General features: G+C 39.4%; 1 protein-coding gene and 1 pseudogene across 2 annotated transcripts in view; both read left to right on the forward strand.

Moving 5' to 3' along the window:
* PROCR (protein C receptor) overlaps positions 1–27,778 on the forward strand; it is a 31,663-nt gene extending 3,885 nt beyond the window's left edge. For both annotated transcript variants that reach the window (XM_051979185.1, XM_051979186.1), the window contains exons 2-5: positions 22,256–22,383; positions 25,279–25,530; positions 25,955–26,239; positions 26,582–27,778. In XM_051979185.1, the coding sequence (XP_051835145.1) occupies positions 22,326–22,383; positions 25,279–25,530; positions 25,955–26,239; positions 26,582–26,697 (711 nt within the window). In that variant the 5' untranslated portion in view covers positions 22,256–22,325 and the 3' untranslated portion in view covers positions 26,698–27,778. The remainder of the gene's footprint in view (positions 1–22,255; positions 22,384–25,278; positions 25,531–25,954; positions 26,240–26,581) is intronic.
* On the forward strand, positions 17,992–18,586 carry LOC127546764 (PACRG-like protein; annotated as a pseudogene).
* Positions 27,779–27,997: the final 219 nt, after the last annotated feature.

Here is a 27,997-nt window from a genome sequence, read left to right on the forward strand (position 1 = left end):
CTTTAGAGATTGTGATAACTTTTGGGATCATAGGATCATGGACCTAGAGCTAGAAGGAGATCTTGGAAGCCATCTAATTCAAATCTCTCATTTTACAGAGGAGGAAACTGAGGCAAACTTTCCCAAGGTTTTATTACTAATAACTGGCAAGGCTGAGATTGAAATACAGATATTCTCTCTCCTAGACAGCTCTTTCCCCCATTTTAAAAGAATCTTAGGGGCAGCTAGATATCGCAGAGCACCGGCCCTGAAGTCAGAAGTATCTGAATTCATATTTGACTTCGGACACTTTACTTAACTACGTGACCCCGGACAAGTCATTTAACCCCAGTTGTCTTGCAAAAATAAAAAAAGAAGAATAAAAGAATCTTAATGTAAACAAAGCATAAATAAGGGAGTGGTCCCATTATTTCATGCCTATGGAGAACTCTCTACCACTTCAAGTTGTAACCTTTTCTGTAACTTGAAATGCTGCCCAAAACATTGAGAAATTAATTTGTCAGGTTCACATTAACAGTACATTATCAGAGTTAGGACTTGAACCCATGCGGCTGCCTTTCTGTCTTTTGTCTCTCAATGAATTTCAGAATAATCTACAAATATGTATATTCAAATATAGAAATAAGAATTTGAACAGTAGCATTGCATGTGAAACTATCATCTCTGGTTAGTTACAATTTGTTCAAGTGGAACATTTTCCACCTAAACTTTAATAATAACAAGATACAGTATTAAAGTCAACTTCTTGAGACTCCCACCCTCATTTTATTTTTCTTCTATTTTCTTTTTTTCTGATCTTGTTACTGTTATGATACTTGAAGTAGATGTATATGCAGTATTTTTTATTCTTTTTTCTTTGTTATATAACACTCCCTGTATTTCCCATATTTTTCAATGGTTTTCATATTTGTCATTGTTTTCATAGTAATATCTCTTACAATTATATAACACAGTCTGTTCATTCATTTCATTTCCCAATCACTGGAGACATGGATTTTTTTTCCAATTTATTATTATGAATAATGATACTAGGAATATTTTATCTTTTCAATTCAATTTTATTTTCAGTTCCAAATGTTTGTCCTCCTATGTCTCCCTCCCCTGACCCTTAAGAATACAAAAAAAAAAAAAAAAAAAACTGTTACAAATATGTATTCAAGCAAAACAAATTCTTTTATTAGCTACATCCAAAACAATGTTTCAGCCTTTTTTAAAATAAATTTTTGTTGCTGTCTTCTGTTTCTTATATCATTGTAGTTATCCCAAGTATCTCTTCTCCACCCTCCCATAGAGCTACAACGTGTGACAAATAATACTATTTTAGGAAGAAAAAAATTGGCATAACTGATACATTGAAAAAGTCCCCAAACATCTGCAATGTGTAATACCTGTGGAGCTCCCACCTTTAGGATAGGGTGGGGTAAGAGTATTCTCTCTTATTTTTTCAAGTCCTACTTTTTTGTTGTTGTTGTTACATTTTTCCTGCATAGTTGTTCTAGTTACTGTGTATATTGTTTTCTTGACTCTGCTTACTTTACTCTGCCTCAGTTATAAAGATTTCCCTCTCCTCTACTCTGATCACACCCCTTCTTATCCTAGGTGCATTATTGTTGTCTGAAGATTTTCATTTTAGCTTAATCAAAAATATGCTTCATTTTACTCTCTGAGTCATTGTCTAGGAGTTGATAACATCATTCATCATGGATCCTATGGAATTGTGTTTGATTCCATTGTATATATTAGAGTTTCTAAGATTTAAAGATGTTTTTATGGTATTAACAAGAAGTTTTATAAAACTTTATCCCATTGTGTTTGAAATGAAACTATATCTCTGGAATTTTCTCAAAAAACTGGGTCTATAACCCATAGTGATTATAATGAAATATTAGTTAATCATAAACGCAAAAAATCTGTTGGTTTTAGTATTTATCTTGGTGAGATAATGCTTTGTGCGTTTTTTGGTTTTGCTGAATTGTTGAATAATCTTCTTTTGTCTTAGAAGAGATTAGATTTGCTGAGTAGTTGATTAAAGGTAAAGTCCAATATCTCATTTTTTGACATATTATATTCCAGCTTCTGTCCTTTCACAGTTTTGTGAAAAGTCTTGAGAATATCAAATTGATGTTTCTTTGCTATATATTTTCCTTTTTGGAGATTTTTTTTTAAATTTGTCTTTGTCACTGCAGTCTAGAAGATTAACAAATGCTATAAATTGGATTTAAAACTCCCCCATGTAATGGGCTGAGGCTCTAGTTGATGCACTGAGGTCCCAAACACGTGAGGCTAAATAGTAATTGGACCATACTCTATTAATATATATGCTCAGAGAAAGAATGGCCCCTGCCCACTCTGTGCAAGCCCTGATGTATTGTATAGGAAATGACAATGTTGGTGGGATGGAGGTAGTGGGGCGGGAGGAAGCGGAAAGAGAGACTGCTGGCTAACATCTTGACACAGTTGCTCTCATTGCTATCGTGACCCCCCCCACCTCCAATTCCCCTTCCCCTTTGATCCTTCTTCACCTCTACTAAGAATAAAGATCGACAATTTTCCCTTAACCTGAATTCCTGACTCCGGTTGATTTTAAATATGTGGTCATCACACCTCCATGTCAGCATCTTGCAAATTCTGTCAATTTGCAATTAGTCCATCATCTTCAATATTTCTAGGGAATATTTTTGGATGGTTTCCTTATGTATAATGGTCAGACTTTTTTCTTCTTCATTGTTTTTCAAAAGACTAATATTTTTTCATTTTTTTCCTTGCTCCATCCTCCAAAAATGTAATTTTTGTTTGCATAGATTCCAAATCATTTTCCAGTTGTTTAGTTTCCCAGGTATAGTTTTTTTTTTATTTCCCTTAATATATTATACTTAAAATCCATTCCACTCTGAAAGTCCCTATTCTATTATCAGATTCAAGGTGGAGGAAGGGAAATACATTCTTGTCTGTAATCCACTGAAATACATATTTTACCCACAGATCAGAAAAATAAACAGAAATCAAATAAATCAAATTAATTGAACCATACTTTAAAAAACACTCATAACTGCAAGGAAAATTCATGCAACAAAATTCAATCATCTTAATTCTTCAAGGTACATCAAATTGACTTTGGAGTCAGAAATCTGGGTTGAAATTCCTCTTCTAATATTTATTACTTATATGACCTTGGTGAAATCACTTAACCTCCCCAAAGAGTCTTTAAAAAAAAAAACAAAACAAACAAAAAAAAAACCACTGTGTCCAATCTTAACTTCAATCTAAATTAAGGGAATTATTTTATTTTGTCTCTACCTCGAGGACAGGCAACATAACTCTTCACAATATTCTCACATCATATAGGGTGGAATAAGAGTATTCTCTCTTATTTCTTCAAGTTCTACTTTGTTGTTGTTCTTGTTACATTCATATGTCAGTTTTATGAGGTGAGGGATAAAGTGCCATTCTTCTTTGGTCCTTTCAATTCCCTTCATGTCCTTTCAATTACCATCATGTCCTGTCATTCAAATTATCCTGTAACTTTGAGAAGTCTCTGAAAAGGGATGAAGTGCATATATTTTCTCATATTTTTTCTTTGGAACAATGCTTGCTCTTTGTAATTTTACAACATTCTCTTTTGATTGTTTTGTGACTATTGTAATTATATATGTTGTTTTCTAGGTTCTAATTATTTTACTAAGCATCATTTTATATGAATCTTTTCAAGTTTCTTTGTATTTATTATATTATCCCTTTTATATAACAATAATGTACCATTACATTCATGTACTGGAATTCATTTAAGCATCTCTTAATTAATGAACATTTATTGTCTCCAATTCTTTGCTATAACAAAAAGTGGCACTATATGTATTTTGGTGTATAAGAGAACTTTCTTTTTATCAATGATTTTTTGAGTGTCATAATCCAAGTAGTAGAATCTCTGATTCAAAGGGTTTGGAAATTTTAGTCATTTTATTTGCATAATTCCAAATTGCTTTCCAAAATGGTTATACTGATTCATAGTTTTACCAATGAGGTGTACGCATCTTGCCACAATCCCTTCAACAACTATTTTTCACCTTTCACTACCTTTATCAATTTGCAGGGTGTGAAGTGAAGCTTCAGGATTGGATCAGGATTTATCTTATGATTAGTGATTTAGAGCCTTCTTTTATATAGTTACTGATAATTTACAATTCTTCTCCTGAAAACTATTTTTTCAAATTCTCTGATCACTTATCTATTGGATTTCTCCTCTTACATATTTGAAGATGGCATTCACATTCCATCTTAGCTTGGCTTTTTCACATTGGATTCCAGAAACCCACATTTTCCACCTAGCCATCCAGTTTAGCAATTTTGTAGACACCCTCCCTCTCTCCCCCATTCACCATGATTCAGTCAGTCACCAAGTTCTTTCTATTCTGTTTTTTCCATCTCTCTTTCATTTGGCTCCTTTCCAGTCTCACAATTGACTCCCTAGGCCAGGCTCATATTTACTCTCTCTCAGAGTCTTGCATTAGCCTCCAAATCATTCTCTCCATTTCTAGTCTCTGCCTACTCAAATCCCTTCTATACTTGTCATCTGATTTAATTTCCTAAAAAGAATCCCTTCCTCTGGGTAAATAAATAAACAAAATGGGGAGCCCTTCAATAGAGCCCCATTACTGGTAAGATAAAATCCCAACTTACTGGTCTGGCATCCACAGTTCTCCACGCTTTTGAGTCCAAACTTTACTAGTCAAAGTACATTGGAGATCAGAAGAATCCAATCCCAGTTAAGGGAGTTCCTACCATTCTTTTCCTGCAATCTGCCTTATTAAACTGCACTTACTTGTGACCACAGATGTTTCCTGCAATAGTATAGTGTAGAATACTACCAGAAGACTATTAGCAGAAGTCATTATTTCTTTCTTTAAATTTAAATTTATTTAGTTATTTAATATTTTTCCCCAGTTACTTTCAAAATCATTTTTGACATTTGTTTTTTAAGATTTTTTAGTTCTAGATTCTCTCCCTTATCTCCACCCAAATTAAGAAACCACATGTGAAGTTATGCAAAACATTTCCACAAAATTCAAGTTGTGAAGTTAAAAAAAGAGAGAAATAGAGAATGAGAAGTCATTGTTTCTAACAGTGAGAATATGTGGGACAATGACCACTAACCCAAAATAATTCAAATAGATGTTTCTCAGAACCAGAGCAGAAAGCAATTTATTCAGTTCTTTCAAGAATAAGGCATCACCTCAACTAGTATAGTCTAATGGAGGTAGTAAAAGCACAGGCAATAGAGCAGGAATTTTTATACCCTGAAACAACTTTACCACGTTTTGGGCCCCAGCTGTCCCTGACAGTATCATGGCTCACAATTTGTCACAAGGAACCTACTCCATCCTCAAGGTACAAGAACAGGGAACTATAGATTAGAAAGTTTGTGCAAGATTAAGCAAGGATATAAGCAAGGGTATAAGGAGGAGGGTTTCCTGAAACTGTAGCCATAAACTATGTCATTCCTTCAAGGGTTAGTGTTCTGAAAAGGCCTCATGTCTTTTTATACCACTCAATCCCTCCTCTTATTTGTGTCCATTTGATGACTTTTCACATCAATTCCAATACAGTTTCTCAACGTCTGCATCTATGTCACCCTCAGGTCTTTCTTTATCTTCCAGACTTATGGGCCCCCACCCTTGCCTTTTAAGGTCCATCATTCTTACAGATCCTTCAGTCATTCCTTCTAACTTGATCATTTTCAAGAGGGTTTTCTGGACAGTGCTGGTAATCAACTAAATCATACAGGGGAGATAGATAGGGAGCAAAATAAAATTACTAAAGGCAATGAGCATAAATCATAATAATCTGCTTCTATTAGGTTCCTCCAAATCAGGACCATCAAGAAGTGTTAAACAGAGAGGAACAAATTTGCACAGGAACATGAGCAAGTTTTCTAAGATCCTTATTGATGTCCCAAATAGTCTCACATCATCTATCTTTATGCAACAAGTAGATAAGTTAAGCTTCCCACAAACACCTGCTTCTTCAACTTAGAGGTAGTCTAGGACTAGTCTATGCTGCAAGATGGCTGCTCTACTTTGAATTTTGCAAGTAAGTCAATAACTTGGGTAGTCTGGTTGGTGATAATTACTACCACAGCTTAAAGTCAAATTAATTCTATTAAGCATATAAACTGGAGTTCAGTATTCCCAACTCCCATCCTGTGTCCAAATCATAGGCCCATATTCTTTAGTGATTCTTTCTGGGGGCCAAGTATCACCTCACCCATTGTCATTTTCAGTGCCGGCAATTAATGCATTGATCAATCGCTTTTCTCTCTCTAAATCAATGTATAACTGAACTCCCAAATATTTTCCTTCCTGACTTGTTAGGAAGAAGAATTTCATCAAGGGCAGTAAGCTCACATATTCAGTAATGTTCCTTTAAAGCAGTTCTGCTTGGGAGGATATGTGAATTTAATTAGGGACTGCATGATAATATTATATGTTTTGGCCTCCCAAGAAGGCATCCTGATATTGCACTCTACCAGTTTCCTGATATTGACATTTCCATAACTGTTATTTTTCCCTCCATAGACACTTTTTAATATATAGTTCACTTCTGTTAACATCACTCCAGAAAGTGGTAAAGTATCCTAACTTTACCATATTCAACCTGGGCTCAGAGGAAAAGGAACTCAGGACCACTGTTCTAATCGCTCCACAGATGCAACAGTTGAAAAGGTTGAAGGTCAAAGCTACTATCTCCTTCAATTGTTCAAAACCATTTCATTGGAGCAACCAAGGGATAGGAGCCAACTGGGGAAAAGGTATAAGGAGGAGTATAGAAGGTAAGGAAATTCCTATTGTGTGGTGCTGGAGTTACACTTTTGGAGGAGAGGCAGAAAGGATCCCTCAGAAAAGGATATGGACCATGTGCAAATAAAAAGGCTAAGCAAGCAAACAAAATCAGCAGAGTGAGGGTTACAAGGATTAAACCACCCAGGAATTTCCAACCACAATCCTTCATGAGTCAGGAGACTGCTCAGTGGGATGTCTTGTCAAAGACATAGTTTCAGGGTCTAGAGCTCATCTGATTTAACTGTCTACTCTTTGGTAAGTGAGTTGATAGGTCCCTTCACTTGCATCTAGTAAGTCCAGCTTCTCTCTTAAATTTTTACTATGGTATCAGACGTTAGCAAAACCTGGAATGACCCTTTCCACACAGGGATGAGCTTCTCCTTCTTCCAGGTCTTAATAAGGACCTACTCTTTTGGTCTGAACCTATGGACTGGAAATCCTAAGAGTGGGATGTGGGTAATTAGTCCTTCAAGCTGCAAACTCCAGAGATTCTAAGCTAATGAAACAACATATGATCTAAGAAATCTATCTTTCTGACCATATTGAGGGTCACTCCCACCTGGGTGGGAGTGCCAAAAAAGAGCTCATAGGGAGAGAACCTTACATCCCTTCTGGGTTTCATCCTGATTCTAAACAAGGCGAGGAGAAGGCACTTAGTCCAAGGGAATTGTGTTTCCAAGGCCAGTTTTGTGAGTTGCCTCTTGATTCGTTCTCACAAACTTGCCAGACAAGGGAAAATGCCAGGGAGTAGAAAACTCTCAGGTAAAGTCCAAGGTCTGAGCTATGAATTGTAGAACCTTTGCTATAAAATGCATCCCCTGGTCTGAGTCTATCTGTTCTACAATACCATATTTTGGAATAATTTGTTCTAATAAGACCCTACTTACAATTGAAGCAGAGGTCCGGTGATAGGAAGACCTCCACCCAAGAAGTTAAGTGGTCCACTATGACTAATAGGTATTTAAGGTGTCTTTGTGACTATAGCTTGGTAAAGTCTATCTGTATGCTTTGGAACAGTCTTAGCCCTGGAGGCCTTCCTCCCACATGCAAATGGCAGAGGGAGAGCTTATTTGTTTTGCCACACACAAGGCAACATCCACCAACTGCCATGCCAAGGTATATAAGGCGGAGGATACATACCAGGTTAGGAGAACATCACACAGGTTTTGGCTGTCCCAATGAGACTACCATCTCATACCTGCTTTGGCCAGTACCTTTCTCCCATATGGGAGGACCTATCATCCATCTTGTTCTTGGGCCCTCAAGGCCAGGGATTTCTGTTTTTCCTCCTCAGTATTAGAAGGGGAAGGGAGACAAAGAAAGGAAGGGATTAAAACCATCCTGTTTTCTAAGGCTTTGGCTCTGTCATTCCAACCTTTTGTGCTATTCTGCACAGTGATTCCCTCAGACCTCAAAGAACTGCCCAGTCTGGTGCCCATCAGCATATAGTACTGCTATATTCTCAGGCAATAGTAAATTTTTCAAAACTCTGGTTATTAGGGTGATGTGTACCAACTCCTTTCCCTTGCTATTAACCATATCTCTTTCTTTCCAAATTTTTCCAAATATATGTACTACTCCCCAAGCATACTTGGAATCAGTACAAATATTTCCTTCCTTTTCTTTTAATAATTTCAACACTGTTCAGGGCATACATTTCATATGTTTGAGCAGACCAAGTTTTTGGGAGCTCACCAGATTCATTGAGGGACTCTTGGTCCGCATCAATAATTGCATATCCATTACTTCTTTTCCCTTCAATCACCTTCGAGGAGCCATCCACAAACAGCATCATTACTCAGGAACTGGAGTGTCCTGCAAATTCTCTCTTACTTGGGTCTGGAAGTCAATAAAGTTAACACAGTAATGTTCTGATTCAGCTCCCTCAGACCAGAAAGGAAGTTGAGTTTTGTGTAAGAATCCTTTTCTAATAGTATTGCTTCATATTTGAGAATCCTTGAATTGGTGAGCCATCACCCTGCCCTCTGGTTTAGAATAGTCCAAACTTGATAGGGGACACTAACAATCAAACTTCCTCCAAATGTCAGTTTTCTACTTTCCTCTACTAAGAGGGCTGTGGCTGCGACAGCCTGAATACAAGTTGACCAGCCCAAGATACCGAAACCAATATTTTGGATATTAGATATCCAATATTAGATTTTTGGAGATTAGATATTTGGATATTAGGTCTCTTTTGCCCTCCTATTATTTGTTCCAGGACCCCTATTGCTATTCCCTTATTCACATTCACAAATGAAACTGTATGTCAAGGGAAGGCAGACCTAAGACTAGAGAGGAAGTTAATATCTCTTTCAACTTATAAAACCTTTCCCTGCTTTCAGGTTCCCACTTGAACTGGTTCAACTTTTTCTCTACTAAATGTTGATGCATTGGTTTTGTGAAAGCAGAATTTGAGTCTATCCAATTTCTACAATACCCCACTAATCCTAAGAATTTTCTAAGTTCCCTTTTGGTCCTCAGGGGTATTTGCAAGATCCCGGCTACCCATTTAGACTCTAAGGTCTTCTGCCCTTTACTAATGAAATGTCCTAAATATTTAACTTCTCTTTCCACAAACTGAAATATGTTTTTTGATGATCCTCAAACCCTGATGGCTCAGGTAGTTCAACAGCTTGACTGAGGCTTCACTAACTGCCTCCCTTTTCCTCTCAGTAACAAGTAAGTCATCTACATATTGCATCACTTGAGTGCCAGTATCTTTTCAATGACTTGGCCAAACAGGTTTGGGGATTTTGTGTATCCCTGAGAAAGAATGCACTAGGGATATTGCTTCTTTCTCTCTCTTTCAAGGTCCTCCCATTCAAATGTAAATATGTCTCTGCTTTCTGAGTCTAAAGGATAGGCCCAAAATATGTCATTGAGGTCTATTCATATTAAACCATTTGCTTCCTTCAGTTATCTTCCCTAAAATGGTATAAGGATCTGGGACTACAGGATGTAATGATATGACAATCTTATTAATTTCTCTCAAGTCTTGTGCCAGTTTATATGTCCCATCTCCCTTTCTGACCCACAGAATATGAATATTGTCAGGAGAAATACAGGGTTTAATGAGTTTTCCTTTCAATAGTCCCTGAATCATAGGTTGAAGTTTCCTCCTTCCTTCTAGGGAAATAGGGTATTGTTTTACCCCCACTATGATGGTGGGATCACTGACTTTGATACTGATGGGGGTCAACCAACCCTGGTTGGTTGGGCTTGCTCAGGCTAAATTTGGTCCTATTGCTCTTCCTTCAAAATCAGCATTTTAGTATGGATAATTTGGGTTCCTTCTGCAATAAATTGTAGGATTAACTTAGTCATCAAATTCCTGAGTAAATGTATTTGGTAATCTGTTTGAGGTAATCATCCTTTTGTATCCATATTCTAGTACTTCAGTGAGAGGAACAGTAAAATTTTCATTTTTAATTCAAGAGATTATAAAACTATTTTGGGAGAGTTTAATTCTCTGGAGTAGCCAGAGCAGCTGCCTCACTGTCCTTTAGAAATATTACTTCTTCCCTATATGATGCCACCCTCAAATTTATCAAGGGCTCTGGATGAGATGCTTCCATGAGCTGCTGACACCACTACACTTTCAATTCTACCAGGGAGAGAATTTTCTGTTTTATCTGTTTTGGGGGATAGTCTTTCATAATGTGTCCCTCCTTGCAATCCCAAAAGTCAAGGGCCCTTGGTCCTTTCTTCTTTTCTCTCACTACTCTGGTGGTATTTTTCCCCCTTTCCCCTGGGAGGGACCTTTCCATGATTCCCTTTGTTCCAGTCCATAGGCTGCATAACACTACACCATCTGGCACATAATTTTTGTTTTTTGTCTTTGTTTTTCATTATCTCTCTTAACATAGCTTTTGTAAGTTATAATAAAGTTAATAAACTTTCTAAGGTCCTATGGCTCCATCTTTCCATCTTCTTTATCTTTTTACTTATGATGATGTTGAGTGGTCTAGATTCCTGATTGTCCAGAGGTTAGTTAGAGGTTAGAGAATCACTCATTCCCGAATAGTAGTTGCAAAATGAAAGTTTATTGTTAGATAGAAATCAGTTTACCAAGAGACTGATTTCTATAGTGGCAAATCTATAGAAAATGAAATTTTGCACAGAGAATGCAGTTCTCAGTGGACAGAAGGTCCTGGCAGTAAAGGGAGCTACCAAGGTCCATCTGCAAAGACTTCAGTTGATGGAAGCTTATTATATTGGGTGTCTTGGTGGAGGCTGGACAAGTCCAGATCTTCTATTAGAATTCAGAGGGATGCTTTTTTCACCAGGATTTGTAATTGAATCAAAGGCTCTGGCATCCTGGAAAGACAACTTGTCTGGGAAGGATTTGCCTCAGCCAGGAGGGGCTGGGAATATGAAAGGAATCACAGATCAATAGGAAATAAAGTTTCTTAAAAGGACCATAACTCACTTCACTTATATCTGGCCAAGCATTAGTAACAAAATTCAACTTCAATATATCTTGTATTGCAGGATCAGACATATCCAGACCTGAGTATTTTCTCATGTTTTCTTTTAATCTTTTTTTTAGAATTCAAATCTGACCATAAACACTTCCTAGCTGTGTGACTCTAGGCAAGTCACTTCACCCTGTTTGTCTCAATTCTCCAACTATAAAATTAACTGGAGAAGGAAGTGGCAAACCACTTCAGTGTCTTTGCCAAGAAAACCCTGCAAAGAGTCATGAAAAATTGGCTGCAACTGAAGGAAGGAAAAAAATGAGAAGGAAATGGCAAACCACTCCAGTTTCTTTGCCAAGAAAACCTCAAATGAGGTCATGAAGAATTGGACACAAGTAAACCAAAAAAAAAAAAAAATTTAAAGTGTGTTCTGTATGCTTGTTATGGTAAGGAAGAGACAGTTGTTAAACATTTACTAGCACACCTCTGATGGCCCCAAACAGGAGACAGCTTCAAGATCTGGAGATGAGATAAAAAAAATTTTACCTACCAAGAAAAAAAGATTTTGCACATCTGTAGAAGGCTAATCATGGCCAACTCGTAAAAGTTAAATTGTTTTAAAGTCATCCACTCTAAGATGGATTGTGAATCTGTTGAAGTTGAGAAGGGGACTCCAAAAGTTTGGGGTCACAGACCAGTGTCAGTATGCAAGCAGGTGTCTCAAAAGAATTTGCAGGCTTGAACCCATTTCCTGGTGAAGGAACAAAGTTTATTGTAATTGTAATGCCATTATAAGGGGACTAAATTCCAAGAGAATTTAGCAACCTGATAAGAGAGAAGAGACACATTTATCCAGCTTTCTATCATTGACATGCTAATTTTATGGCCCAGAGGTAGGATCTAGGAGTGGTCTCTGGAATTTGGTTCTCACTGACCAACAGATTATCACTGTTGTCTCAGGAGTTTGGTCCCAGACTATCCTGAGGCCAGAAGCTATCTGACAGTAAGCAAAAAACTGAGGGGTGGTCTATTCAGAATCAGAAAGATTGTTATTCTTAAATTGGGTGTGGGAATTCCCTGAAGTAGACTCCAAACCCTGAAGATTTAGAATCATTGACTTATTTTAGAACAATAGCCCCCTAAAGTCAGAGGACCTCAAAATCATTGCTGTCTTCCCTAGAAGCTATATTATATCAAATCTATATGAAGAATGGAGGACATCCTTAGGGATACAGCTTGCTATGTTCATGATGCTGGTTGACTTTAGCTGTCACCATGAGATTGGAAACATCATGGTATGGCAGAAAGATCAGTGGCCTAAAAGTCAGCAGAAATGGGTCTAGAGGGGCAGGTAGATGGTACAGTGATAGAGCACCTACCCTAGAGTCAAGACGACCTGAGTTCAAATTTGGCCTTAGACACTTAACACTTCTTAGCTATGTGATTCTGGGCAAGTCACTTAATCCCAATTGTCTTCCAAAAAAAGAAAGAAAAGAAATGGGTCCAGAGTCTGATCTCAGATATTTACTCCCTGGGTGATTTCATGCAAAGTATTAAATCTGCCTGGACTTCAGTTTCTTCTTCCATCACATACATACAGAATATATGACTCCAGGCAAGTCACAAAATCTCTCACTGCCCTAAACAATTCTAAATGCTGATGGAGTTGGATTACATTATTAGAGGACCTAAAGGTTATGGATCTAGAGTTAGAAGGGATTTTAGAGTTCTCCTAGTCCAACCCTTTTCATTGAATATGTGGAAAATCAAATTGTTGAGGTCTAGATTTGGGGTACCTAAATGAAATTAGGGTTTAGTTAAGGTCTAGTGGCAGGTTTGGGGTACAGGGAGTCAAGCAAAGCTCCCCTGCAACCTCCTTGGGTTCAGGGCAAGGATACAGGGGTAAATGGGGGTCTAGTATCGGCGCGAGTTCCCAATAAAAGCATTTATTGGCCCGAGAGCTAGATTGATAAAAGAGGTTTATTATTGGGTAAGCAAGGTTAAAGTATAGGCGAAGGTAGAGATAAGGAGGGCACCGGACAGAGGGTCCAGTGGACAGAGGGTCCTCACATGGCTAGCATGTTTGGAATCTCTGCAAAGAGGGGTTCCCAGCGTGGCCTTTTTATAATAGGAGACTTAGCTCTAGGGGCTTTTGGGTGTAGCCCCAAAGTTGGCTCAGACCCAGGTGGGGCTGGGACAGGTCCAGATCTTCTATTGGAATTCAAAGGGACCAGGATTTGTGAGTTAAAGGGTAATTTACATTCACTAGGAGGAGATGGGAATCTAGAAACTAATTTTTCCCACATCAAAATGAAAGATTTATTGTTAGATAACTGAGAAAACTGTGGAGCAGAAAGATTAAATGATTTCTCCAGAGTTATACAGATATCAGACAGAAGAGTCAGGTTTCGAGTTCAAAAAGAGACTGTACACTGGCTTACCTTATACTTTGATAGCTTGCCTCATCACTTGTCTCCTATCTTCATGTACTTAACCCCAGCATTTCATTTTCATCTTTCTCATTCATTTGTCTTTTTTACATTTCAGTTTCCTTTATCTCTTGCTGTAGTCGATTTGGTTGGTGCCTTAGATCTGTATTTTTGCCTCCCTCTCCAGTTCCTATTTATTCCATCTGATCTTCCATTGATAGTTCCCTCGAAAGCTCCAGGAAGGAAAGCTGAATTTGGAGTCAGAGGACCTGGCTTCAAATAACACCTCTGCTACTTGCTACCTATATAATTTTGGGCAAAACACTTAACCTTTTCCAGACCTCATATCCTCCAATAGTACTAGATGACCTGAAAACTCCCTTTCAGCTCTAAACCTTTCTTCTGACTCTGAGTTTATGTTCCAGTAGCATTCCCTTCTCCCTGGTATCTCCTACTAGGTTTTGGCTGGGCTGTGACAGTTGTCTCCCAGATTCAATCAAGGAGAGTAGGCTAACTCCCCAGACCACATGGACAGAGAAGTGTTTCTCTTTGAAGTCTCCTCTGACATGAGAGATACCCATCCCAAGTTCAATAAGTCAATATTAAAGATTTGAAATCTGTGATTTCATTGATATGGGTATGTAATGCTGGAGAAATTGAGGCAAGATAGAGATTAGAGAGTATTTAATAATTTATTTAAAAGGGAGAGATTTACTGGAACCAAATGGATCCATGGTTTGGTCCCAGGGCTGAATGAGACTATTGTCTCCAAAAATCCAGCAGTCAATGTGAGTTCTCAATGACATATATATATATAGGGCTCAGACTCAGGGAGTAGATTGGAGTAGGGGCGGAGTCAGGGTGCTGAAAGTAGGAAGGGTGGGATGAGCCATGGGAGATGGGGATGACATAATGGGGGGAGGAATCCAGAGATGGGGAGAAGCATTGATAAGATGGTATCTGATATTCTGATAGCTTGGGATGGGAAGAGGCATTCTGATATTCTAAAATATAAGATCTTTTATCCTTATCAAATATTCTGATTAAGAGGTAGTTTCACCGGACTGAGCAGAACAATTATAAACCGAGGCAGAACAATTAGGGAAAATGAGTCAGGACATAAAAGAGAACTGTGGCATAATAGATACACAATGTGGTACATAGGAAATATTTTTAAAAGATGGTTATGAGGTTTGGTGCAGGGCAGAGAGTTGTGGGAACCCGTTCTGATCAGCGCAGGTCCTCTGTAAATGAATTTACAAACCCGAAAAGTTAGAATGGCAAAAAGAAGTTTATTGGCACTGGGAAGTCAGCTTTTGCTAGGAGGCTGACTTTCTTAGTGGCAAGGACACAGAAAAGTAAAAGCAGAGGAGTCCTGGCAGAGAGAAAAAATTCCTAGCAGAGAAATCCCGACAGACAGGTAAAGAGGGGTCTGGTCCTGTTAGGGAAATAGGTGAGAGACATAAAGAGGGGCTAATGCTGAGAAGAGGGAGTTTCTTCACAATGGGCATAGGGTCCTTGAAGGCAGCTATGCCAAGGAGAGAAAAAGGTTCCTTGGAATGATTCCTGCTTTTGGCCCTCTGCAAAGACTGAGCCCCAAAGTTGCTCTTTTAAAGAGATCTGAGACTGAAGTTTCAATTGAATGAGGTTACTGCCCTAAGCCTAGATTTCCAGTAGAATGGGACAGCTCACTGGGAGTGGTGGAGCCAATTTTCGGCTCAATAGATGTGATTGAAATCTAGATCTCCAGCTGGGCTAAGTAGGAGTGGTCCTGGACTCAAATAGTCCCATCAAAATAACAGAATGAAACCACTTTATCTTGATTCCCTGGGATGGGTCTTTTGCAGAGATAAGATTCAAGGAGAACCTCTCCTTCAAGAAGCTTCTCAAACACCTTATCTCATGGCTCACCTCCAAAGTCAGAGTGAGACAGTTTCAGGGTTCCCCACATCAATGGGATCTAATTAATAAAACAGAAGGAGATAGACTGCTTATGCTCCAGAAAAAGAACATCTAAAGAAGAATACATTGTAGATGTTTTTCCCAGCACCATCCAGGAAGAAGGTGCTGAGAACTGCAAACATCAATCAATAAGCATTAAGTCTCTACTACTAGGGACAAGCACTTTGCAAGACATTGAGAAATAAAGACAAAATGGAAATGAGTCCCTACTTTCAAGGAACTGATTCAAGGAATAATAGTAAAAATAATAGTAATTCACATTCAAAAGAAACTTCTTCACAGAAGCTCTCAGGTAAGATCACAAATTTAGAGCTGAAAAGGCCCTCGGAGGTTACTTAGAAGTTCAATTCCCTCATTTTACAGATGAAAAAATTAAAAGTTCGAAGAAATGAATTGACTTATATGAAGGTCATACAGATAGTAAGTAACAAAGCTGGGAGTTAACCATAGGTCCTCTTATTATGGAATGTGTGGCTTTTTCTTCTTTGACACAGTTATTTAAGTAACCAAAATATTACTATCCCGTCTTACAAATGTGGAAACCACAGTGTAGAGAGGTTAAGTGATTAATTGGCCCAGAGTCACAGAACTAATAAGTATCAGACTTAGAACTTCAACAAGTAATATCTGGTTGATTCAACAAGGCTAAACTTATAAAAGATCACAATCAGAGCACAATACTTTTGAGGGTCGTTCCTCAGTCATTCTTATATTATTAATTTGTTTGTCCAAGTGAGCTTTCTTTTTAGAGGATGTGTTGACCAGCCAATATGAGTATCTGGTCTGATTAATGCTTTTACATTTAGTTTGCTGTTGAGTAGTCATGTATGACTCTGCAATACCATCTGGGGTTTTCTTAGCAGAAATACTGTAATGCCGGAGAAACTGAGGCAGGAGAGAGATTAGAGAGTTTTAATATTTTATTAATGGGAGAGTAAGAGTGACTGGACAGGACTCTCGTCTCAAATTATCCAGTCAGACAGAGATAAGTATACTGGGACCAAGGAATCCATATTGGTCCCAGGGCTGGAGGACCCAAAGAATCGAGCGTCCAGCATACAGCTGCCAGACGCCATTCTCCAGCAATGAATGGAAGAACCCCAACTTCTTAAATACCTTTTTGGAGACAAAGAAGAGAAAGGGAGGGAAAGTTTTTTTATCAGGGAGGGGAAGCCATAAAACCTAAAAATTCCAGAGACAAAGAAGTAAAGATATCATGGGTTAATCTTGGAATATTCTAAAGGATATTGTAAATCCGTAAAAGAATCAGGAGATCTACTCTTTTATCTTGCTAATTTATAACCCGAGAGCGAATAATCCTTAGTTTTACTGGGTCAGAGACAGAACAGTTAAGGTAACTGAGACAGGGAAACTGAGTCAGGACAGTTAAAGAGAACTGTGGCATAACAATACTAGAGGGCTTTGCCATTTCTTTCTCCAGATCGTTTTACAGATGAGGAAACTGAGGCAAACAGGATTAAGTGACTTGCCAAAAATCAGATAGCTACTATGTTCCTGTGTGGGTCAGAAACCATTTAATTTAAAAAAAAAAAAAAAGGCTGGAGAGATCTCTAGAAGCAAAACAAAGAAAAGTTTATTATACATTCTCCCGATAATAGGGCATCTCACCCATCAAGCAGACAATCGAAGGGAGGAAGCACTGTAAAAGGCAAGGTCAACGCTTTTAATCCCTAATGCAAATTCCCCCTCCCACCACTGACCCTCATCCTTATTGGCTGAGGATCTTACATTCTAAACGCAGGAACTACCCAAGAAATTGAACTTGACCAATAAGTACATAGTTGCCCATATTTGGCTGAAATAGGGAGGTATGCCCTTAGGGGGATATATTACAAGGAGGAGACTTTAAGTATGCCCTTAGGAGAATAGCTGGGAGGAGACACTTTAAGTATGCCCTTGCACAACCGTCTTGAAAGATCTCACCTTATCTCCTTCATTCCTGAGGTCAGATTTTTCTGATTTCAGGCCCAATACTCTTATCTACTAACTGATCCATACATTTCATTACAAATTAGTATTCATTTTTCCAATGAGTTTATGAAACTAGTTTTTAGAATACCCTTTGTTGCTTTCTTCCTTTGTGCCTTTGGGCTGGAACATTAATGGTCCAAGGCTCCTGGGCCAGGCAACCATGTGGTTTACGGCTTGTATGAGGAGCCCTAGGGCTTTATGGACAGGAGCTATGCAATAGGACTGCTGTACTCCCTGCAGGAGCACCTATTAAGGAAGAATGCAGAAACCAGAAAGTCATGTAAGCCTATAGATGAAAAACTGAGTAACAGGACCTAGGAACATCATCAGGTTGCCAAGTAAAAACACAAATCTGTAATACATCAAATTAAGTCGTTGCCCTCCACCAATTCTCCAGATTTTGCAAAGAAACCTTGCCCTCCATCAAGGGAGGAACTTAATCCTAAAGCTATTGACCCATTCAGTGATCAGCCATGTGCCTCTTCTACTTTTGCTGCTATTTACTCCAAAGGCGGTATCCCTGGCAGGTTGGTACATGGCTCCATAAAACACAGATTACAGTGGGACTGCCTTCTTGAAACTTCCATTTGATCCTCTTCTTATTACTTTAGCAGAGGGTTTGAGAGAGACTAAACAGCCATATACATGTATATCAAAAAAAGGTTTGCCTAGATTGATTGCTGTCTAGAAGGCTGCTCTGATTCATTCAGATGGTGAAATATTTGAAAGGGGGTTGAATACTTTAAGTATAGTTGAGTAGTGTTGTCGGACTTTAGAGAAACATCATCTGAAGCATTTGCTTGCAAGTCTTTCCAAAAGACTAATGGATAAGAAATTCAAAGAGCCAATCATCAGTACTTTACAAAAGTTAGAATAACACAGTGGACAATGTGGCAGCCTTATGATTATCAAAACTAAAATTCCAGTCTATTGTTCTATCTCCTCTTAAACCAAAGGAATGATAAAATGATTTGACTAAATAGTGAGAGATGTCAGAAGCATGTGGGTAATATCATAGGAACCCTTTTGAACAAGGTTCTTTTTCTTAATCACAGCTCCTAATTTATTATTTACATGATAAAAATTAGTATACAGAATTCCATTGAATCATAGTAAATATACATTTGTCAGCATGGGAAAGTGGAAAATGATGGAAAACTATTGAAAGGACTTCTATAGTCCAATTTATGGGGATTATCAGTTTTTTTTTCCTGCTACATTTGGTTTGTATCAAGAATCACAGTTTCAGATTTGATATTTATATTTTAGTTATAATAGCACTTAAATGATTGCACTAGTTTTTCATAATTACTTTGTCATACTTTGATAGATCTAAAAATCCTACAAAGTCACAGAAATTAGTGATAGTTAAACTGTTTAGTAACTCACTGATTAGTTATTGCTTATAAACATGTATTTTTATAATATGGAATGCTTGGTGAAAACATTCAGAACATTTAAAAATATTACTTTTTATTATTTTTACATTGTGGAATGCTTGGTGAAAACATCCAGAACATTTCAAACTATGCCTTTTCGTTAGTGTAAATTTCTATATGTTACTATGTGAATTATTGTTCTACTACAAGTTGCTAAAACTATAGATGAGTTTAGATGTTGTAATAAGTAAATATTATTTTTTATATTTCCTTACCTTTAAAAAAATGTGACTTGCAGAATGGAAAATTTAAGAATTCAACTCTTAAAATTTCAAATTGTATTCACAAAATTTTTAGTGTTAACTTGTTAGCTCTTTTTCCCTTAAAAATGCTTAATAAATATGTTGTAGTTCTTTAAAAAAAAGAATGACCTTTGTTAAAACACCAAAGGTCACTTTTGGTTCTAAATTCTGTGATTCCAGAAGTTAACTGTGGGCAGAGAGCTCTATAGTTGGACAGTTGGATAAGATAGGATCTCTGTTCTCATGAAACTTCTGGTTCTAGATGTGATACAAAGAAAAATACCTATAAGGCATAATATTTCATAGTGAGCTCATTTGCAAACACAAAAGGTTTATAAACACAAATGTCATGTGAGATCAGAGCAGGTAAGAGCTATTACTAATAGGAGTAATCAAGGTAAGCTTTCTGGAGGAGGTGTCCTTTGGAAACAAGATGATATAGTGTATAGAATGCTGAACTTGGAGTCAGGAATTTCTGAGTTCAAATGTGACCTCAAATACTTACTAGCTAGGTGATCCTGGGCAAGTGACCACCTCCTTCTGCTTCAGTTTTCTTAAATGAGGATCATGCTGACACCTACTTCCCAGATTTGGAGAACAACCAAATGAGATATTTGTTAAGTATTCTATAAATGCTAGTTATTGCTATTATTTTAACTATTATCAATCAGATTCTTAGAGTATCTAGAAGCTGGGGCAATGGAGAAAATACTTCAGATATGGAGAACAGATTAAGCAAAAGTTCAGAGGTGAGAAAGCACATGATGAGTGCTAGAGGGAGAACAATGACCAAATAAGTACTCGCAGCTTGAAATAATGCAAAATTAAATAGACTGGTAATAAGCTATATAACTCCTAGTGGGAGTTATATTTTGGGACATTCCTGGTAGCATAGGGATCACTATGGCTCCATGAGAGCTCATTCCCTCTACTGTGGCCTTCCCTTAGATGAGGCCCTCTTGTTATGGCAGCTGTACAATCCTGGCCTATCTCCCTCCCTTCCTCTCAGCCATGGGCCTCTCTTCTCCAGCCAATAAATTTGCAGGAACACACTTTTCGGGCCTCCTGCTAATGTTGGCATGGATTTGCTCTGCTCTGCTTCCTGCCACCCTTATCTTGCCCCTGCATACAGTCCCTGCAGTGGAAAATCCTACCACTGGCTTCCTTCTCAGGTCTTTACTGAAATGGAGACACAAGTTCTTCATATCATGAATTGACCCCAAACCCTTGTCTCAGAACTCAGCCTCCAGCAAAACAGCCCCTAGTTCTCTTTCAGGCTGGAGATGTGGATGCTTAAAAGCAATCACTGATCCACTCTACTTCACTGATCATACCCCTTAATCCTAGAAATCTGAACAGTGATGGACCTCAAAACAAAGGATATGGGAATGAAAAAGCACTTTACAACATAGAATGTAAGAGCTGGAAGCTACCTCATAATAGAACTCAGAAGGAATCTTAGGACATAGATTATAAAAAGTAGAAGGAACTTCAGAGAACATCTGGTTTAATTTCCTCATTTTAGGATGGGGAAAAGAAGATCTAAAAAGGGAAGTAACATGCTTAAGATCATAGACTCAATCAATGGCAAATCTAAAACTAAAGCCCCAAGATTCCTGATTTATAGTCCAAAGCTCTATTCATTGCTCCATAACACTCTCATCTTTCCTGCCTCCTATATTACCATATGTGCACTTCAGCTCAGCCCTTTTATCCTCCTTGTCCTGTAATGCCAGAGAAACTGAGGCAAGATAGAGATTAGAGAGTATTTAATATTTTACTTAAAAGGGAGAGATTTACTGGGACCAAATGGATCCATCCAGGGCTGAATGAGACTGTCATCTCCAAGAACCCAACAAACAATGTGAGTTCTCAATGACATATATATACATGGCTCAGACTCAGGGGGTAGACTGAGGCAGGGGTAGAGTCAGGGAGCTGAGAACGGGAACAGGATTCTGACAGGGTGGGGTGAGCCTCTGGAGAGGAGGATGACAAAATAGGGGGAGGCACCCCCGGACATAGGGAGAGGCATCTTAATAAGATGTTATCTGATATTCTGATAGCTTGGGATGGGGAGAGGCATTCTGATATTCTAAAGCATAAAGCATTTATCCTTATCAAATATTCTGATAAAAAGGGAGGGGAGTTTTTGCAGGACAATTATAAACTGAGGCAGAGAAACTGAGTCAGGACTGGGTCAGGATAATTAGGGAAACTGAGTCAGGACAATACAAGAGAACTGTAACATAACAGTCCTCCCCACACATTTTCAAGTTTTCCATCTTTTCAACTCTTTATCCACCAAGCCCAGAAACTTTTCTACCACTCACCTACTACACTCTCAGCCCATTTTGGTCTTTTTTGATATCTTTGGAATGACACTGGGAGCAAAGCAATGTTTGAGAGAGAGGAAGGGGCTTTAGCATATGTTTGATGCTTTTGGAAACCTGGGATTTGGAGATTTTCCAAAGTCAACTTTGAGAAAGGCCCCCTATTTTATCTCTACAGCACAGGGAAGGGGAAGTAGTCCAGAGATGGTCTCCACACCTTTGCTGAGATGACTCAGGGGGCATGGCACCAAGGATCCGGAGTAGGAATGTCTCTCTCTCTCTCTCCAGCTTTTACTCACCCCCCCCCCATCACCCCCTATTAGCCAACACCCAGAATTCAGTCCTACCCAGAACTTGCAATCTCTCTCCCAGCCTCTCTCAGTTCCCGAGGGCAGATCCAGAGATTTGGAGAGGGGGAGGGTTGGGAGCATGCCCGGGCAGGAGGGCATAGGGGCGGGACGCTGGGTGGGGAGAACAGGCCCCTGGATAGGAAATGAGGCAGAGTTAGAACAACACTTCACATACTCCACACCCTCTTCCTCCTCCCATCCCTGGCCAACATCCAGTCACTTTCTCTCCCTTTCATTCTCCTTCTGCTCTCCAGGCAGCTTCCACAAGATCCCTAGCCCACCTGAGCAGAGTAAGGAAAAAGCTCTTCGTCCAGCTCCAGGGAAATGTTCCTACTTTTGTCGCTCTTCGGCTGGGTGTTCTGTTGCCAGGGAGCAATGGAAGGTGAGTATATGAACTATCCCCCACTGCACTCATCTGCTGACTGTACATAGGGAACAAGAAACAGGAAAGAATGTTTGTGTCTATCTCTAGTCATGGTGAGGAGGTGGGGATATGATTTCTGAGGCTAGGGGATAGCCTAGAGGAAAAACAGGAAAGAATTGAAAGAAAGCTATGGAATAACATAGAAGAAGAACAGGAGGAAGCGAAGAGAGGGACTGAGAGAGGGGAGCAAAAGGGAAGATGGAAAAGATGAAGGAAGAAAAGAGACAGATTAAGGAGAATAGGATATGGAGCAGTTGGGCAGAATGAGTGATAGGAAAGATGAAAAAGAGGTAGAGAAGGACAGGAAAAAGAAAGAGAACAGAGGAAAGATGAAGGGATGATGGTAGGAAGACAGTGGAGGATGGGGAATAATTGAGGGAGAATGGGAGAGATAAAGGCAGAGAGGAGGAAAATGAGTAAAGATAGGAGAAAAGTAGGTAAGACAGGAAGAGATGGAAGAGATGGGAGATATAGGAGATAGATGAGGCAAAAACAGAAAATAAACAAGGGACAGAGCCAGAGAAATATAGACAGGACTTCAGAGGACGATGATGGTGATGGTGGTTTTTGGTGGTAGGGGTGTGTGTGTGTGTGAGGGAGCAAGGTGAGGATCAAAAGAGCTGGGAGCGGGAGACAGAGATGAGGGAGGACAGGAGAAATTTTTGGGAGAGCGAGATAAATTCAGGAAAGCAAGGAAGATACGGAAGACATTCAAAAAAAGATGGACAGACAAAAGAGACACATAAGGAGAGAGAGACAAATATCAGGGATGAGAGAAACATGAGGAGGAATAGGAGAGAGATGGGAAAGACAAGAGTGGGAAAGATAGGAAAGAAGATGTGGGGGAGTATGAGATAAAGATGGATGAAAGAATGGACAAACAGGACATTTGAGAAGAAATGAGGTAGCTGCAAGTGACATAAGGGGGATTAAGGAAAATAGATATATGGGAAAGACACTGGGAAGGTTATAGGAGATGAGAGGACAGAAGACAGAATGAAAATAAGAGAAGAAAAAGATGAGGGAAGAATAGAAAAATATGAGAGAATTTGTGAGAGATGGGGCACAGACAGGAGAAAAAGTGGAAGATCAGAGGATTTGGGTCTCGACTGATGGGAAAGCAAAGTGTTACCTATTACCATTGCTTCTAGATCTTTGGAATCTTTGATTACTGCAACTGGTTCAAAGAGGATAATCCCATAGTATTGGAATGTCCATTTCCTTTGTCTGTTTGAGATTTCCCAATATGGAGAAGAAGGGTGTGAAAATCTTATCTAGGATATCATATCCCATGAGGAGTTTTGGGCCCAGGTGGACACCTACCTATGAAGTTATAGTTGTTGAAGCAGGAGAAGATCTTGAATGGTTTTAGGAATATCAGTAAAAGATAGCAAGAAATAATTAAACAGCCTAGGTGTACAAGATATTAAGCAATTAGTATGGATTTAAGCATTTTTAAGGAGGTTTTTCTCTAAATAGCTTGACCACAGCCAGTAATGTAGCTTCTGGTGGTTTTTTTGAGTCTCTTGGAAAGAGTACTTATAACTTCTTTGTGATTCTGCATCTGGATGTTAAAGCAGATTCTTGGGATAAGTGGTTAATAAATTTCCAAAACACAAGTATCCCCACTTGGATTAGAGGAGAGACCTCAACTGTTATTAATTTTGAACCAACTCTGTATCTTCATTTGTGTAAGAAATTCCCAGTGAAGAAACTCTTGATGTAGTCTTTGAAAGTTTCCTGAATAAAATAAATGGAGAGAAAGATGATATTTATTATGTATTTATTATATGCCAGACACTATGCTAATCACTAGGAATGTATATAGAAGCAATCAAAACAATCCCTGCTTACATTTTTCTCTCCCTTATTTGTTTATCTATTAGTATTTTATTTTCCCCAGTTAACATATAAAAGCAATTTAAACATTCATTTTTAAAACTTTGAGTTCTAAATTCTTTCCCTTCCTCTCTTTCCATCCTCCCCATTGAAAATGCAAGCAATTCAATATAAGTTATACATGTGTAGTCATGCAAAACATTTCCATAATAGTCATGTTGTGAAAGAAGACATAGACAAAAAAAAAAAATCAAGAAAAATAATGAAAGTGGAAAAAAAAAGTATGCTTCAATTTGCATTAAGACACCAGTTCTTTCTCTGAAGATGAATAGCGATTAGTTTTCAAAATATTCTAGGGTTGTTATTTCTAGTACAATAGGCATGAAGCTGTGGTTGGATCCACAAATTTCTGAGCATTGGCCATAGTAAACTCCAGGGCGAGTGGAGGTTAGGATGGCTTGGTTCAGTCTGCTTTTAACTTTTAATCATACATCCTTCAGAGATAGTTGTCTTGGGTTGTTGTGTTGCTGAGAATAGTTATGCCATTCACACTTGCTGACTGATGATAGCACAGAAAAGGGAACTGCAAAGAGGGCATTAGGAGTTATAAGGAGATATGGCCTAGTTTGGGAGATAAATGAAGTGGGGTGCTGGACCCTGGTAATATAGGGTAAAAATTCAGCTATCAGAGCTGAGGATTCTCGGGATTTAGTTCAGGATGCTGGTAAGGAGGAGATGACGATGATGACGCAAATGGTGACTTGGTCTGTATGTCATGGAATGGGACAGGAAGACACCTGGAGGTCTGAGCACAGGCAAGATGAATTGAGACAGTTGAGACAATCTTAATAGTCCTTGCAACAAAGATACAGACAGGCAGGGGCAGATGAATTGCCTCCCTCACCTCCACATCTTTCTTCCTGGATTACACATATACTCCGAGACATACATGTAAATCTACACACATATACCTGATATCCATCTGTCCATCCTCTTGTCTATTTGACAATACAGGTTCTGAGAGCTTCCTCATCCTCCAGATTTCTCACTTCTTGGACCCATTCTCAGTACAGTTCTGGGGCAATGCCTCTCTAGGAGGATTGACCACCCACACTCTGGAGGGCAGCAATCACAACATTACCATCCAGCAGCTGAAGCCTCTGGAGTCCCCTGGGGACTGGCAGCAGACTAAGGAGCACCTGTTAACGTACCTTAGTGAATTCCAAGCTTTAGTACAACTGGTAAACAAGGAACGAAGAGTGACTTGTAAGTGGAGAATTAGGGTCTTGCTGGAGAGGGGGTGGGTCCTCATGTGGGGGAAAGCACCTTGGATGGGAGTGGAGCTCATTTCTGGTGGGAGGACAAATGATTAAAAATCCCCAGGGCTGAGATAGGAATCCCTAGGGGCAGGAAGCTTGACCTCTGATCTTCACTGCCTTCAGATCTTGTTGGACCCCCTGTTTTGGGAGGAATAGGAGTCAAAGACCAAATCCAAGTGAAGTACCAGGACCTCTTTTAGCTGGGCTACATGATCTACATGATCTAATGCAGAGTCTGAGAGCTGTCTTGTAGATCAAGCTCCTTAGCTGGCTTCCTCCTTCCCCCTCTGAGCCCTCTACTCCTCCCCATTGTTCCCAGACTTGCCTCTCCTCCACTTCATAAGCCTTTGACCTGGCTTCCTTCCCTGTAGTCCCACTGACCCTGCGCTGCTCTCTGGGCTGTGAGTTGCCCCCTGATAGCCAAGATGCCCACGTCTTCTTTGAGGTGGCCCTGAATGGGAGCTCCTTTGTGAGCTTCCAACCAGAGAAGGCCCTGTGGTCCGCATGCCCAGACCAGGGCCACCCCCCAGAGCTGTACAACTTCGCCCTGAAGCAGCTAAACAACTATAACCGAACCAGGTTCGAGCTTCTGGAATTCTTACAGGACAGATGTGTGGGTTTTCTGAAACAGCACATGGACAGGGTCTCAGGACCAGGTAAGTGATTGGTTGGGGATGATCAATGAGGTCCTGGATCCCAGTGTGGGGTGTCCCCAAGGCATTAGAGACTCTGGTTTACCACCTGTGGGCTCCTCCTCTCCTAGTCACTCCAGGGCAAGATCCTACTTAAATAGCTAAGTTCTGGGATGAGCGATAGAGAAAGAGAGATCAGAAACCACAACTATAGGGGAGCAGCTTGCCCAGGTCTCCCCAGGATACCTCATCCCCCTACTCTTGTCAGGGTCAACCCATTCTTTCCCCCTCTCATTCAGCAGAGATTTGCTAAACACTATGCTTGTTCCTCCTCTGACTCAGAACTGATCCCTTCATATTCTGCAGTGTCCCAGGTTCCTCGATCCTACACAATGCTGATCCTGGGCATCATCATGGGTGTCTTCACTATCTCCAGTGTGGCTGTTGGCATCTTCCTGTGCACAGGGGGAAGGTGGAGTTAATCTTACTCCTTGCTCCAAAGCAGGGCTGGTCATCCCAGTTCAGAAAACCATCTGAGACCGTGGCTCTTTGGATCCAAGAAGCAGTGGTGGACATTGTTCTCCTCTGGCTCCCTTGCTCTTCCACCATAGATTTTGGCCTCAGGAACTCTGTGGATGTTTCAGTTGAGGTTCCTGCCCTAAGAGAGATGTAGCACCATTGGTGTATCTAAGAACAACAACATTAAAACAGACCCCCAACATGATAAATAGTTGGGATCCTGGAGGTATACAGTTTAAGAAGGGTAAGGTCATAGCCTTTAGAACTTAAGCAAACTTAGAGATTACCTAGTCCTCATTTTACAGATGAAGAAATGGAGGTCCTTAGAGATTTAAGAAATTTGCCCAAGCTCAAAAAGACAGTAGGTACAAGATAAATGGGGTTCCAAACTTAATGTTCTTTTTGCTATCCCATGATAAGTCATGGGAATAATATGGTAATATTTCCTCTGAAGCAAGAGTGTAATAATGGAATCATGACATCAAGAACCATTAGAATAATCAAGAACCATTAGAATAATTGTGGACCAATGGATTGAGATTCCGGGCAGGATTCACTTTTCAGGTAGATGAGATTTGAAAGGCTCCACCTGTCACAATGACAGAACCCTACTACTAACTCCCCCCTCCCCAAGCTCCCAACATGCAGTGACTTTGAAGGAACCAATGGCCCCCTCCTATATCAGGGACAAGTGACATCTAAACTTACCTCCTTTTCTCTTGGAAAATTCTATTAGAAGTTCCATTTCTACCAGTTTCTACCAGGGGATTAGAACAGAGATTAGAATACTCTTGAAAGGGAGAAAATGAGTTCGTGTTTGGGAAGGGTGGGGGTCTCAATCCCCCTACCATCATCACTGGGGATCTGCAGCCTAGGAGATTCAAATCCTGGTTCTGCCACTGATTTATGTGAGCTGACTCCTCCATTTCTCTGGTCCTTAGTTTTCTTATGTGCAAAACATGGATAATACTTGCTTTACCTACCTCACAGGGCTGTTGTGAGGATTTTATTAGATGACATTATCTGTAAAAATACTTAATCAGATAGTTGTATGTCCTTTATTATTATTACCATTACTATTGTTAACAAATGTTTTTATTATTTTTTCTGAGAAAAGTGAGATTTTTGTCCCAAGGATATTGGGATTAGAATTCCTACCCTGTCTCCTCAGGAAGGGAGGGAGGCAATGGATCCTTGTTAGTCTGGATCATAGAGAAATAGCCCCTCTTTTTCCTGTGCTAAGGAAAGAAAGGGCAGTAGGGC

The sequence above is a fragment of the Antechinus flavipes genome, chromosome 2, assembly GCF_016432865.1.
Source record: "Antechinus flavipes isolate AdamAnt ecotype Samford, QLD, Australia chromosome 2, AdamAnt_v2, whole genome shotgun sequence".
NCBI lineage: Eukaryota > Metazoa > Chordata > Mammalia > Dasyuromorphia > Dasyuridae > Antechinus > Antechinus flavipes.